The sequence below is a fragment of the Buteo buteo genome, chromosome 11 (assembly GCF_964188355.1).
Source record: "Buteo buteo chromosome 11, bButBut1.hap1.1, whole genome shotgun sequence".
NCBI lineage: Eukaryota > Metazoa > Chordata > Aves > Accipitriformes > Accipitridae > Buteo > Buteo buteo.
Genome location: NC_134181.1, coordinates 23,632,334 through 23,646,159, shown reverse-complemented (window position 1 = coordinate 23,646,159; position 13,826 = coordinate 23,632,334). Strand labels below are relative to the sequence as shown.

Below are 13,826 nucleotides of genomic sequence, written 5' to 3'. Positions count from 1 at the left end.
CCTGCGAAGTCTCCCTCTTCAGATTCCCATCCTCTGCTGGCCTCTCTCTTCGCTGGGTAGTGACAGTCCCCAGAGATTGCTGCAAATTCCCGAGGCACAGCATCCCCCTCATCACCCCGACCCCTACGGCACCAGGCTGCTGGTGCTCTGCCAGGAGCGCTGTTACTGGTCCCAGCTCAGCAGGATCCTACAGGGTTAAACATCAGGTCCTGTCCTGGGGATGGGATAACCCCGGCCAGGGGATGGATCCCATGGAAGAGCCTGCCAACGCACCCCAGCAGAGAGACCCCAGCGAGCCACACTCCAAGCAGGAACAACTTTAATGGGCACAAGTCTGGTGTGCAGGCGCGCTCATTAAACTTCTACACCATCCAAAAATATACATTCAACAAAATAACAAAAATAGATTATTTCAGCTGCTAGAGGGTGTCGCTGGGGCAGTTATTCTGTCTTCACTGGGGAAGGACCCTCTCAGTGATCAGCAGCAAGGGCTGAAGATGGGGCCTTTCCCACTCATCATCCCTGGCCTCGGGGCACGGGAGGGGATGTCCAGAGGCACCAGGGACCCCGTCCCTGCCGCTTCCACATTCTGCAGCCCCCGCTGCCTGGGCAAGCATCCCTCCCTCCTGCCCCAAGGATGCCAAGCCAAGGGATGCGCCACTGCCCAGCAGGACGTGGTGGGTGGGAAAATTGGGGAGGGGGCCGGCAGAGGCAAGGGGCGGCTGGCCCCGCTGTGGGTCCCTGGGCTCCTAGCAGCCCTGTGAGGCAGGTGTGGTAGCAAAGCAGATGGCATCAGTCCTTCCCACAGCCATCCTCCGTGCAGGGAGCCCCGGCGTGGTGCGGCCATCACAGGGCTCAGCCAAGGTGGCTCTAGCTGCTGTTGGGCTGCAGTTTGATGCTGTCGGAGCTGCTCTGCGAGTCAGGGGACTTTCTCGCCTGCAGCACCATGGTCCAGTACCAGAGGAAGATGAGGAAACCTGGGAGAGGAAGGAGGAAGGGTGGGTGAACCCCCTTGAAGGACCAAGAGCAGCCAAGAATGAGCCAGCCAGCCTGCCAGGGACAGCTCCTCTCGTACACCGTCACCACCCCACCAATACCCCATGAAAGCCCCGGTGCCCTTCGGAGGAGCCCAGTGTCCCAAGCTCACCTTGGAGGGAGTTGATGATGGTAAAGATGTAAAGGGAGACGAGGCGGAAGACGCCGGAGGTGAAGGAGAAGAAGACCAGCGCCCAGGGGATGCCCAGCAGGATGCTCAGCCCAAAGAGAGCTAAGACGTGCTTGAGCTTGTGGCCTTTCTTGTTCTGCCGGAGGATCTCCCGGACCATGGCCCCCAGCATGACCGAGTTAAAGAGGAACACCAGGCTGAAGAAACCCAGGTTCACGACGTTATGGATCAGGGGGCTTGTGATCCAGCATCTGGAGGGAGGAGAATGGGCAGAAGGTTATGCTGTGTCATCCCACGGGGACATGAGTTGGAGGGGTCGGGGGAAGCAGGAAGGCGTGGTGCAAACCCAGCGCCCAGCCTAGTTACACGGGGGGGGGGTGTGTGTCCCCACCACCGCCCTGCCCAAAGCTCCGGAGAAGCCACAGCTGGGCTAAGGAAAGCCTGTAGGACACGGTGAAAGTTTAGCCAGTTGACTTTATCTAAGACCAGGGACCAGGCAACCCATTTCCCATGACTTACATGGTTGCATTGGTGGATTTGCCACCAATGGATTCATAGACAGGAATGGAGAAGGGGCCATAGTTCGTCCAGCTAGCCAGAAAGATCAGCGTCACACAGAAGAAGGGGAGTCCTGGGTGGCAAGAACAGAGTGAAGCAGCTGCCCTAGTCCCTGGCCCTTGGATCTTCTGGAAGGACTTGTTGCCCCTTTCTCCCCATATAGAGTACAAACCAATGTCCTCCCTCCCAAGAGGGAACTGAGGGTGACTCACACAACAAGGACGCCTGGCATAAGCCCCGGCCCAGGAGTGAGCTGTGCTACACTGATCCCAGCCGGGGGTCTCCCAGGGCTGTGGAATTTTAGGCCACAAAAGATCATGAGATCTTCCTACCACAGCCTCCTGCCCAAAGCACGGCAGAGATGTGTGGGTGCTTCCTGCATCAAGCCCATCTCTCTGGGCTGTCCTGGATGTTTCTTTCAGAAAGAGAGGATCCCATTACTATTTAAAGACCCCAAGCAGTGGCTCTCACGTGCCTCCCTTGCTGGGTGACCCCCAGGGTGATCCACCCTTGCTCTAGCACCAGCTTCTGCTCTCAGTCACTGTCTCCTCTACCAAGTCTTTTGACAGAGAGACCCCTCTGCTTTCAGACATCTGCTCCCCCACAGCTGCACTTCCATCCGCCTCCAGGCACTGTATATGGTGGGAAAGACCCACCCAGGTGCCCCCCCACCCAGTGGCCCATGCCCTCAGGGCATCTCTGCCTCCCCCATGCTCACCCCAGCCCACCAGGCAGAGCTTGAGGAGGAAATGGTCATGGTAGGCATTGAAGACTTCAATCACAAGCCGGTAGAGGTTGTAGCCCTCGATGCCCATCCAGGTGAGACAGCTCAGGAGGGAGAAGTGCAGGAACAGCCCCCCGGCTCTGCAGACCGCCTCACTGCTGCTGGAAGCCAAATGCTCAGAGACGAGGAAGGTGACATCCAGGAGGAAGATGGCGCCCAGCAGGTTCATGTGGATGTGCATGCTCGTGATCTGGTCTCGCTGCTTGCTTCTGGAGAATCAAGGTGGGGAGACCTCACCACCATGCCTGACCAGCATCCTTGGGGCCCCACAATACCCCATAGCTCTGCATGGGGCAACTCGCCGCAGCCAGAAGAGCCAGGAGCTCTGGTGCTGTCAGGGGCTGAGAGCCTAACCCCACGGGTGGGACCCCCCGCTACATGTGCAAATTCAGGTCCCTGCAGCTGACCCTGCATTTCAGATCTAGGCCATGGAGCGTAGGGAGCGACATCATTTCAGCTCTGAATCCTCCATGTAGGATCAGTGACATGACTCAGGAGAAAACACTCGTGTTCTCCACTGGGCCCTTGAAAAGATCTTTGCAGGCTTCTGCTTGCCAGATCCATAACAACCACCAAGCTGATTTCCAAAATCATTGAAAACAGCCAGTGTTTTTGAGTGCCCTGCAGGATACCTGGCCGAGGGGGTGGTTTCTAGAGAGGAGAACTCTGTTTTCTTCAAGCATGTCTCCTTTACCATGCTTCTAGCCAGGCCACCAACTGCACCTGGACAGCTTGTGCCCACCCAGGTGTAGTGGGGTGGACTGTCAGACTGTACCTGAAGTAGAGGAAGAAGATGGTGCAAATAGATGCCAAAGCTGAGATCAGGCAGCCAATGTAGGTTATGATACTCAGGTAATCCCTGTGTATGTAGGCGATCTCCGGGGAGGATACCTGAGGAGAAGGAGGAACGAGGGATGGTGAGGAAGAACAGCCGGTGGGAATGATGTAGAGCTGCGGGAAGGTGTTACCCACCATCAGCACGGCAAAGTAGGTGAGGTGGTTGCATCTGCAGTCTGTCTGGCTGCCTCCCATCACTGTTGTACAACCATAGCTGTCCCAGCTCCCAGAGCTGGCTGCGCAAGAGAAAGAGAGAGCGGCTGGTGAGCAGCAGGAACATCTGCATGGGGTTTGTGGATCTTCAGGGCAAGGTCTCCATGGCAGGGGGGAGGACAAAGGTGGGGGTCCCAGCTTGTCCCATGCCAAGTACACATACTCAGATAGCACCCTCAGCATCAGGACCTACCCCTAGGGAGGGAGAAAGCTCTTAGGTTAGCTACGGAGGGAAAAACCTGAAATCAAGCCTGCAGGAAAGGTTTATGGAGCTGGAGCAAGAAAGGGAGGTGCGGAGCGACTTTTACCCTTACCAGTGGGTCTGTGGTACCCTGCAAAAGGAGCAAAGGCAGCGCCTGGCTTCACACCCAAGCGCAGGAGCACTCACCGGTGGTGTCCTCCTGCCAGAAGACGCACAGCGGGGTCACATTCCTCTGCAATGACAAAACCACGGGCCCTGATCAGGGTGCAGCAGTGGGTTTGTTGCCTGGCCAGCACATTTGATAGGGGAGAACATGGGGCAGGAGGTGACACGGTCTCAGGAGACAAACTGTCCCGTATCATGGGAGCGGGCTCCAGGCAAAGATCATTCTCTTGGCAGCTCGCAGAGCAGATACCTCCTCCCAGGTCCCCTTTTTCAAACAAGGGGTTCAGCTTTGAGCAGGCACCTGACAGGTCCATGAATGAGCCAAGGGACTGTTAACTCAAAGTGTCCCCCAGCCCTGAAGATTGTGCTGGAGGTGACATATCTGCAAAGCAGCATCTCCTGGACAGGCACAGGCAGTGCCACCACCAGTGCACACAGTGAAGCCATGGTCACGACACAGCCCCAGAAGACGTAGCAGACCCCGTACAGGCAGGCCAAGGGCACGGACCTGCTGGATTATGACCACTCTCTAAGCTGGCAGGGCTTGAGCCCTCCTTGCCCCTCCGTTCCTGGTGGGATCAGGTTCAATGAGGCTGTTTCCCCACCTACCGGCAGCTGGTCGTGGAAGAAAGTGAGGACCACTGGGTCAGAGAGGTTGGCCACCACCATGTCCACCAGGGAGATTCCCACCACCTTGTCACCCAGGACATGGCTGCTGTTTTCATCCTGTTGGAGAAGAAGAGGAGGCGGTGGCAGTGTGGGAAGGGAGAACTGCCAGGCCTGAAGTGGGTGAGAGTCCCCAAGAAGGAGGTCCCATGCCTCTTTCCCCATCAAGCTTCTAGCTCATCTTTGAAGCATCTTCTCCGAGCGAGCACCCCCAGCACAGCAGGGACACCCCACCATGCGACACGCATGGGCGTTACCTGGAACATGGTCTGGCTGTTGATGTCCATGAGGAGCACCCTGTGCTCCACCCCCTCCTCCCTCTTCTTCGCCACCATGAACAGGCTGCTCGGCAGGTCCACTGTGAACCCATGGACCTCTCCACCCTCCTGCAAGGAGAGACTCGTCAGGAGAGAAGTTGGGAGAGGATGCCAGTGGGCCAAGACCACCAGGGCAGGCTGCCCAGGACCCACCTCTCTTTGGGAAGCAAAGGCCAGGTGCTGAGGAGCCTGAGTGGGCTGGACCCTCAGGACAGTCGCATGCACGGTGGCCTTTCCAAAGGTCTGGTTCTGCCCTTCGAGCTCCACCCTGGCCAGCGTCTTCTCCAGCTCCCCAAGTTTGCTGTCAAGGAAGGGGCACAGTGAGCAGGATGCAGCGGGCACCGCATCGGTGGCAGCGGGAATGGCAGAGCTGTGAACTCACCGCCGAAGCATCCGCTGCTCCATGGCTCCCGTGGCCAGTGCCAGGGGCTGGGCGATGAGGCTGTCCAAAGCGGTGAGCTGGTCCTCCACGTCTTGCTCCCAGACAGGCATCCTCTCTGGAGAGGCTGATGGGCACACAAAAGGGAATGCCATGAAACGCATGGGCAGAGCCAGCTTCCCTGTACCCCAAACCAACCAGGCACAGCCCTGGTGGGAGCAGAAAGCAGAGGGCTTCAAGGTGACCGCAAGCCTGGGGAGCTGATGGAGACCCCAACCCAGAGGGCTTCCCCTGCCGCCCAGAGCTCGGCTCCTGCTGCGGCCATTGGGACCAGGCTGGCTGGGGCTAGCTAGGTGCCTAGCATTGCAGACAGGACCCTTGGACACCTCTGCAAAGCACACTATTTCCCAGGATTTTAGGGGGCAAAACACTTTTGAAGATCTCCATCTTCATCTCTAGGGAGCCTGGATACCATAGGCTGCCTCTGGGCTCCTTCAAGCAAACCTATGTTCCCTTCCATCATCCTTCAGCTATGTCTTCACATCATCATACTGTAGCACATACTGGGACACCACCAATGCTCTGCTGCTGGCTAGAGAATGGGCTGGGGATGAAACAAACCCTTTATTTCATTAAAGTAACATTGCATTGCCTTTACCGGGGAAGAAGTATTCAGATGCACTGTCAAGGGAGGTGTTCTTCCCACCCTTTGAGATGTAGGACACATTGAAGATGGAGGTGTTGGTTCTTTCAGTCTTCTGACTCTCCTTCCCCCGGGCGATGCTGCTGGACTGGTCTCCACCCAGGAGGAAGCTCTGCTTCCCATACACCAGCCTCAGGGTCCTGTTGGCCTTGAACCAGTAGACGCAGAAGCGGTACCTGCCCAAGGCAGGGGGCAAGCTGTACTTGTAGTAAGAGTTTCTCCTGTTTGGCAAAAAGGGCCTTTTTATGATCAGCGCCTGGGCCGTGTTCTCAATGGAGATGGTGGCGGGGCCATGCTCGTAGATGACGGAGCTGCTCTGGGTCTGGTTTCGGTCACCGCAGAAGCGGAAGTCCTCTTCCCGACGGCTGCTGGCTCCCACCCCTGCATTGCACAAGTGCACAGAGACACCGGCTCAGCCGGAGGGGTGGCCACCCCCAGCAAACACTGCACCCCCGTGGCAGGCCTCGTGCGTGGCACGCCGGGCTCTTTGCCCCAGTCATCCTGATTCTGTCCTGGATGGGCTGCGTGATGTCGGCCACCTCCCCAGTGTCCCCACGGCCACACTGGGATGATTCCCCGGGGCTCCTGGTGCAGCAGGACGTCCTGTCTCTCGGGGCCACCCTCTCCCAGGTACCACTACCCACATCAGCAGACACTAACAGAGGACCTCTCCATCCCCAGAAGGGATGGATGGAGACCATCTCCTTTCCCTGGAAAGGACCCATCCTGCCCCAGAGACCCCACCAGAGGCCCACAAGACATTTCAAGTCTGTGGAAGCCACAGCCGCAAACGCCCCTTGGTGCTCCCCCAGCCAATTTTTGGGGGTTGCCAATTACTTCCAGCAGCCCAAACCTGGCTCACCGTCCCGGGGCAGGACGCGGTTGGGGCAGTCTACCTTGAAAGGGGGAGAGAAGGAGCAGAAGGAGGACCTTCATCCCAGGCGGCTCTCTGCTTTGGCTTGGCCTCCAAGGAGAAAGCAGAGCCTGGAAGGGTACAAAGGAAAGGGACCACATGAGTATTTGGGTATCACCCATACCATGGGGTCAGGGGATGGAGAGCAAAGGCTGTGTTGGTAGGACACCAGCTGGTGTCGGCCAGCTCCCCAGCCACGGGGCTGGAAGGACGGGGGAGGCCAGCAGACGGGTCGCCAGGCTCTCAGCACAGAGAGGGTGGCCCACCACCCCAGCACAGGCACCAACTGCCAATGATTCACCACGGGAGGGGTCCCCTCTTCATCTCCCTGCTTCATATTTTGGTTTGAGCCTTGGTTTCTTATAACAAGCGATAGGAACAGCAGGAAATGGTGGTTTCCTAATTTGCCAGCCCTAAAATTATTTTCTTGGGTGCTTTCAGCTTCTGCAGATTAGCCAAGGAGCTGGGCACGCTGCAAACCACTCTGTCATTTCAGCCTGGCAGAAATGGGCTCTCCTGGGCTCACCCCTGAGATGCAAACGCAGCAACCACCGCTGCCAAAACCCCTTCTACCCCTTGTGACCAGCTGGGCAATGTCCTCTACATCCCCTTTCCCCATCCCTTCAACCTGCACTCTGCTCTACCACCCTTTTCTTTGTCTTTATATGTGGCCACAGCTCCTGTGACCTGCACCCAGGCCAGCGCCGAGCACCCTCGGGTGCTGCTGCACCCACGCACTCCACCCAGCCACAGCCTTCACACTGCAGCTGCTCCCATCGTGCTTTCTGCCTTGCCCATGCCACAAACTGCATCTCTGACGCTGCTGGGATGCACTGAGCTTCACCTCCTCCTTGCCCTGCTGTCACCCCAGCAATGGGTTGAGGCTGGTGGGACCCATCCTGCCAGGGTCCAGCAACCAGCGGGAGCCCCCCCAGGGCGGGACAGCATCAGTGGGGGCTGCTGGACCAGCCAGCAGAGCCAAACACTTGCTAATGCCCAAAGCCAAGCCGGCGTCCAGTTTGCCACCGCCGCATCTCACTCCTGTGCTGCTCTCAAAGCATCCTTCTCGAAACCCACTGAGTGGCCGAATCCTGTTTCATTTGCTGCAAGTGGGTGCCAGGGCACCCACCAGCACCATCTGCAAAGGCTTGTGAGCTCTCCCAGGCACCCAAGAGTTATCAGATGGGAAGGTTGGGGGAAAATTGCTTGCTTGAAACCTCGGCGTCCCTGTTAGCAGGTTTCTCCCACCAGCATGCGCTTCTCCCAGAGGTTTCTCCAGCCAGCACAGAGCCAGGGCATATCCTGCACCGGCACGTCACCGTGGGCACAGCCCACTCGCTGTCCCTCCCTATCTGCTTCTTGCAGCAGTTTATCACTAGAAGATGGGGGCTTCGGGTTGTTAATTAACCTGCTGCCAAGGGTATAATTGAGTGTGGTGCTAATGAGGCTTCCCGGTGTGGACTGGGAGGGTATGGCACAGGCAGCAGTAGCTGGATGTGGACAGGGCTGGCAGGTACATGCACGTGCGTATACAGGCATGTGTATCTGAAAAGCATGAATCCAGGGTGGCAAAATGCCGGTGGTGATGGGAAACACCCGGATCGCTTAGAAGCACCGGAGCGGCACGTGAATGCCAACCGTGGCATGATGGCACAGAGCCAGCATGCCAGGAAAGCATCCCCTCTGGCTGGGGAATGCTGAATCCCAATGAGGCTTCAGCCCATTTTGCTGCGCTGGCTCTGTTGGGATTTTATTGGGGTGGTCAGAGGACAGGATCAGCCCCTTTCAGCCGTTACTCAACCGGGACCAGAAATCCCTTTGGGGATGTGGGTGGGGGAGCTGGTATTTCCCCTCCAAGCCCTATATGGTCCTGCTCGCCCCGATGCCGATTGCTGTTTCCTGAGCCAAACAATAGCGAGAGAAAATCCCCGAAACTGGTTTCGCAGCAGGGAAACGCAGTTCTCATCTGTGCTGGCGATAAGCAGCACTGGAGGGAGCCGGATGCACCAAGCCCACGCCGGGGCTGGATCCTGCCCCATCATCTTCCCATCCCTGGGTGGCAGTGAGGACGCGCGGCATCGCCACGCCCGGGTACCCTGCCCGGTGATGCCTCACATCCCCACTGCCACCAGGCCATCTCCCCAGTGTCAACCGTTTCCAAAAGCCCTGCACTATCACGGTGACCAAGCAGAGACCCATTTCGGCACCAACCCTACCTCCACTCCATCATCCCCAAGGCAGGGTGGCTTTACCTGCTGCCCCAGCCAGAGCCTGGGGGGTGAGCTCCTCCAACAACAATAACGCATAGAAAAACTCCTGGTTTGGCTCCAAAATCGGTCAGATGATGTAAAAAGAGGTTGCAGGGACACCACTGGGGCTACACAGACTGGAACAGGCTCCCTCGCCACTGGCAGAGAGGGAGGCTCAGCCCCGAGCATCGCATTATATCCTCCCATTAAAAGAACACACTGATTTCTGAAAGAAAGGCCAAGGAATAATATTGCGACCTCTAAAACTGGAGGCAAATGGGAAAAAAAACCCTAAAAAACCCACGAAAAAGAAGAAAGCTTGGTGTTTACTACCACCTTACTGTGGTCTCTGGGTGACCTGGCAGCAGGTATTTAAGATTTTGGATGTCGCATGTGACTTTTGGACGTGACGTGTTTCCCCGAGGAGAAGGGAAGATGCTCTGACGCCTCAAACAAACACCGGAAATGGGGAGATCCAGGGGCTTTTATCCCTGTTTTCCTTCCAAGTCTGTTAGGAAAATATGCCGATGCTCTGTTCCTCGAGATGCTAATGAGCCCACAGCTCGTCACTCACAGCCTGTTACACAGGCAAGGTCTTGGGAACCGGATGGGGAAACTGAGGCACGGAGAGGCAAGCCATGACGGGCTCCCCAAGATGCAGAACAGCTTTGCACAACCAGCCCCCATCATAGGGACCACAGATGATGTGCCCTGGGGCTGGAGCGGGGACCCCCCCACAAAGGGGATGCCCCAGCATCAGTCACCCGGGTGCTTCACAAAGCGCCCTTGTCTTTGGCCAGCGGCCCATGCACGCAGGGGCCAGCATGCACGTTATTCACGGCATTGGCATGCAAGCCTTTCCCGTCACCGGTGGGCGGCAGGGTCCGACCCGGCACATTTGTTAATGCCCGAGGAGCTGAGCGGCAGCTGCACCGCTCCGGCAGCCCGGCTGTGCCACGGGATGGGGCACGGCCGTTCGGCTTTTCCCGGGCTGTGGGGTTGCACACAACACCCAGCACCCGTGAGCTGAGTTTTGCCAACAAGACAAAACCAGACCTGATAAAGATTCCCATGGGAGCGGCACAGCTCCCTGCCAGATTCGTCCTTTGCCAGCCGCTGGCAACCATCCCTTCCTGAACAGGCGTGGGGAGAGCCGTCGGGAGGCTGGCACAGGCAGACTGCCGGTGCCTGAGGCTCTCGAGATGGAGCGTTTGCTTAAAGCTGGGTCTTAACATTCAAAATCCAAAAAAAAGTTTCATTTTCTGAAAAACACCACAGACAGAAATATCGCAGCAAACTAAATCAGCACTTCCTCCAGCACCTGGGCAACATGGCACCCAGCTCGGTGGAATTCAAAGCCTGCGGCTTCGGCAGGGGCAGCAAATGGTCTGTGAAGAACCAGGTACGCCTGTGGCGAATTGAGGGCTGTTGCGAAATGGGAATAAAGTGGTGCAGGCGTCACCGGCCTTGGGGGGCGCAGAAAGTCGTGCTTACAGTGCGATCCCACTGCTCAGCCTTTTTCAGGAGCAATGCCTTGGCCTCCTCCTGGGGGTCAGATTGTACCTTCCCTCCACCCAAACCACTCCCCTGGGTTTTAAATGGCTCCCAAAACACCCCGTCACCTCCCAGGTCTTGTTCCCCTCTGCATGAGCAAGGTCCCCATCGCCCGCCCATGCCGTGGGTGCTGGGGAAGGGACGTACAGGGCAGTGCAGAGCAGCCCAGGCGCACCCCAAATCAGGCTCCCAGGCATTTGGCATGGGAAGCAGCCAACCTGGAGCCCAGCGAGGGTGAACCTGGTCCCGGCAGGGTTTTCTGGTTGCAGAAAAGCCAAGCACAGTCGGGACAAGGTCTGCAGCACCTGAGGAGCTAGGTAAGAGGCCGTGGGCCCCCTCCCCGGATCCCTGCCAATCCTCAGCTGTCGGTGAGCTGATGGGAAAGGAGTTGGTGGGTCGGAGCCCTCATGAAAAACAGGCGCCAACAGGCTGCCGCCCAGCTGGTACCACACAGGCACTGGCACACCAGGAGCCACCCAGCCCGCTGCCTGCAAACCCCGCAGCACTGCGTCCCTCTAACACCCACAGTTGCTACCGCAAGGTGCAGGGACGGCCAGCCCTGGGGGTCCCCGTCCCAGCAACACGCAGTTGCTTCCAAACCTGTTGCTCTGTGAATAGCAGCCCCCAGGCTGTGGGATTAAGAGATGGACTGCAACCAAGTATGCAGCTTTTTTAGTCCCCGGCTTAATTCACGTGGGAGCTGCAAACCCAGCAAGGGGCACAGCAAAACCCACTGTAGCTGCGCACCCAGGCTTAAAGGATTTGCGCCCCCCCCCCCATCTCTGAAACACTCCTGGCTGCCCACTGGCGGTGGAGCTTGGGGGGCGTGGGGGTTACTGCAGCCCTCAGACCATGAAACGAGCTTTGGCTGCCTTCCCTCCTCAACAGCCATTTGGACTTGCTGCCAGGAGGTTATTCCAGGAGACTTCATTTCAATTCTCCAGCTGGCCTCACTGGGTTTTGCTGGTCCCTCTGGAGGGGCAGTCCAGGCAGCTTGCAGGCAGGGAGCACCCAGAGCATCCCGCATCCCGCATCCCGCAGCGGCACGCCAGGACCGCAGCGGCATGCCAGGACCGGCAGCAGCAAGCTGAGATGTTGCAGGAGGAATGCCCCCACCAGGCATTTTAGGGGAGGGAGATCACCCTGTCGAGACACCGGCGGTCCCCCGGGGATGCTGCGCCCTTCGCCAGGAGGGAGGAGGAGGAGGAATGGGGCGCACTGGTGGTTCCCCCCCAGGGCCTGGCCCGATGGCAGGAGCTTCGCGGGGCCCAGCTGTGCCGCCAGCAGCAGCTGGGTGCAGCTGGTCCCGGGTGGCTCAGGGGGCTTCGTGGCTCTGGGACAGGCGAGGGTGAGCCCCATTTAGCAGGGCTGGAGGCTTCACCGGACAACTCGCGCCCTGGCCATGAGCAGGGACCACCCCCCAGTCCCTGCCCAGACGGAGGCGTCGCACCCACCGCTCCGGCGTGGGGAGGCAAAATGTCCCCATCCCTTTGGGAGCAGGGTGCATCCCAAAGCCCCCCCGGAGCACCCCTTAGCTCCATCCACACAGGCTGCTCCCCGCCCCAGCGGCCAACCGGGCACCCCAGGGTGCTACCCAGGGGCACCAATCCCTGCCACGCGGAGCCCCAGTGCCCTCCCAGTCCTGCGGGGCTGGCCCCAGGGGCTGACAGATGCCCACCCCACTCGCCCCCGCACCCAGCGGGCGCCTCCTGTCTGTGCCCGCACCGAGGACCCCGCACCATCCCCTCCCAGTATCCCCAGTAAGGGCGAGCCCGGCAGCGCCCCTTACCGTGGCCTTTGGGACCCCAAAAGCAAACACCGGACCCTCCCGCCCTTCCTCCCCCGCGCCCGGCTCTGCCGCTCCCGCTGCCCCCGATACCTGTGCTCGGCTCAGCTCGGCACCTCTCGGCTCGGCTCGGCTCTCCTCGCCTGGGCTCGGCACCGCTCGGCTCGGCTCTCCTCGCCTGGGCTCGGCACCGCTCGGCCCGGCCCGGCACCGCTCGGCACCGCTCGGCGCGGCTCGGCACCTTGCAGCCCAGCCCGGCTGGGCTCGGCTCGGTGCAGCGGGACAAACGGGCCCGCCCCCCAGCCCCGCCCCGTCCCCCCGGGCAGGCCGTGACTCAGCGGGGCGGGACCGGGACGGGGTCGCGCCGCACCGACCCCTCCAAGACCCTCCGGGATCGCTGCGGGGGCTGCGGAGTCACCGACCCGCGGTCACGGCACCTGCCCGGCTGTGCCCGGCCCAGCCCAGCCCGGCCCGGCTCTGCCTGGGGGCACCGGGCTGCATCACCCCGCCCGGCCGGCACCGGCACCGGCACCGGCACCGGCACCGGGACGAGGATCAAAACCAGGACCAGGACCGGGCTTGGGACTGGGCTGGGCTGGGGGACCACGGCTGGGGCCAGCCGGGAGCCGGGGGTGCCCTATCCTGCCGCCCTTCAACTCTGGGCTGGCGGGCATCCAGCGGAGAGACGGAGCTGTGTGGCTGCACGCCTGGCTGCAAATGGGATTAAAAAATAACAATTAATGGGAAAGCAGCCGGGACGGAGTGTCCCCGTGAACTCTGTCCTGCTCCCCGCAGGAAACAACAGAAGCGAGAAACAGGGCAAGGAGCCCAGGCGCCGAACCGGGGGGGAGCTGGGGAAGGGGTCCCCTGTGCCCACCATGGCACATCCCTGGAGGAGGTGGGCTGGGATGTGGGCTGCGGAGCCTGGATGTGACCCCCCCCCGCCCCCGGCCAGGGCACATGGCTCCCACCACCCATCCCAAGGCCAGAGATGGGCAGCCTGCCATGGCAGCGGTGGCGGGAGCTGAGGCTGGAAGAATCGTGGCAGCGATGGGCGCTGCAGGAGCGGACAAAGCTGCTGCAAAGTGGTGCCTGCATCCTGCCGTGCCAGCCCTTTGTGTGCCCTGAAAAGCAGCCAGGCAGGAGAAAGCCAGGGCTGCCGGGAGCCGAGGGAGGAGGGCAGGCGGGGAGGGCTCCGGGAAGTGCCCTGGGTAAATAGTTGCTCTTGCAGATATTTTCAAAGGCTTGAATAAGACTCTTCTTTCGGCTGGGGGAAGGGTGGAAACAACCTTCCCGCTCTGGCAGGGAAGGCAATAGACATAAAAGGCGGCTGCG

General features: G+C 59.7%; 1 protein-coding gene across 2 annotated transcripts; it reads right to left on the bottom strand.

The window, feature by feature from the left end:
- Positions 1 to 302: 302 nt before the first annotated feature.
- ADGRG1 (adhesion G protein-coupled receptor G1) lies at positions 303 to 12,728 on the bottom strand. 2 transcript variants are annotated; one of them, XM_075040569.1, is made up of 15 exons: positions 12,670 to 12,728; positions 12,585 to 12,634; positions 6,886 to 6,973; positions 5,945 to 6,370; positions 5,290 to 5,413; positions 5,061 to 5,208; positions 4,848 to 4,976; positions 4,534 to 4,650; positions 3,946 to 3,991; positions 3,480 to 3,580; positions 3,283 to 3,398; positions 2,442 to 2,716; positions 1,685 to 1,796; positions 1,148 to 1,416; positions 303 to 977 (listed from the first exon to the last, which is right to left on the bottom strand). In XM_075040569.1, the coding sequence occupies exons 3-15, from the start codon at positions 6,923 to 6,925 to the stop codon at positions 871 to 873; spliced, it is 2,010 nt and encodes a 669-aa protein (XP_074896670.1). In that variant the 5' UTR covers positions 6,926 to 6,973; positions 12,585 to 12,634; positions 12,670 to 12,728; the 3' UTR covers positions 303 to 870. The 2 variants fall into 2 exon arrangements, with proteins under 2 accessions (XP_074896670.1, XP_074896669.1); XM_075040568.1 differs by having other exon boundaries at positions 12,585 to 12,717.
- Between the last annotated feature and the right edge of the window lie 1,098 nt (positions 12,729 to 13,826).

Bases quoted from the DNA above. Each gene is read 5' to 3' on its own strand.
- ADGRG1 (XM_075040569.1), bottom strand. From the start codon at position 6,925: ATGAAGGTCCTCCTTCTGCTCCTTCTCTCCCCCTTTCAAG. The intron at 4,651-4,847 runs GTAACGCCCATG...CTTCTCCAACAG, and splicing joins ACAGCCAGACCATGTTCCAG to GATGAAAACAGCAGCCATGT. The intron at 1,797-2,441 runs GTGAGCATGGGG...CTTGCCACCCAG, and splicing joins GCTCTGCCTGGTGGGCTGGG to GACTCCCCTTCTTCTGTGTG.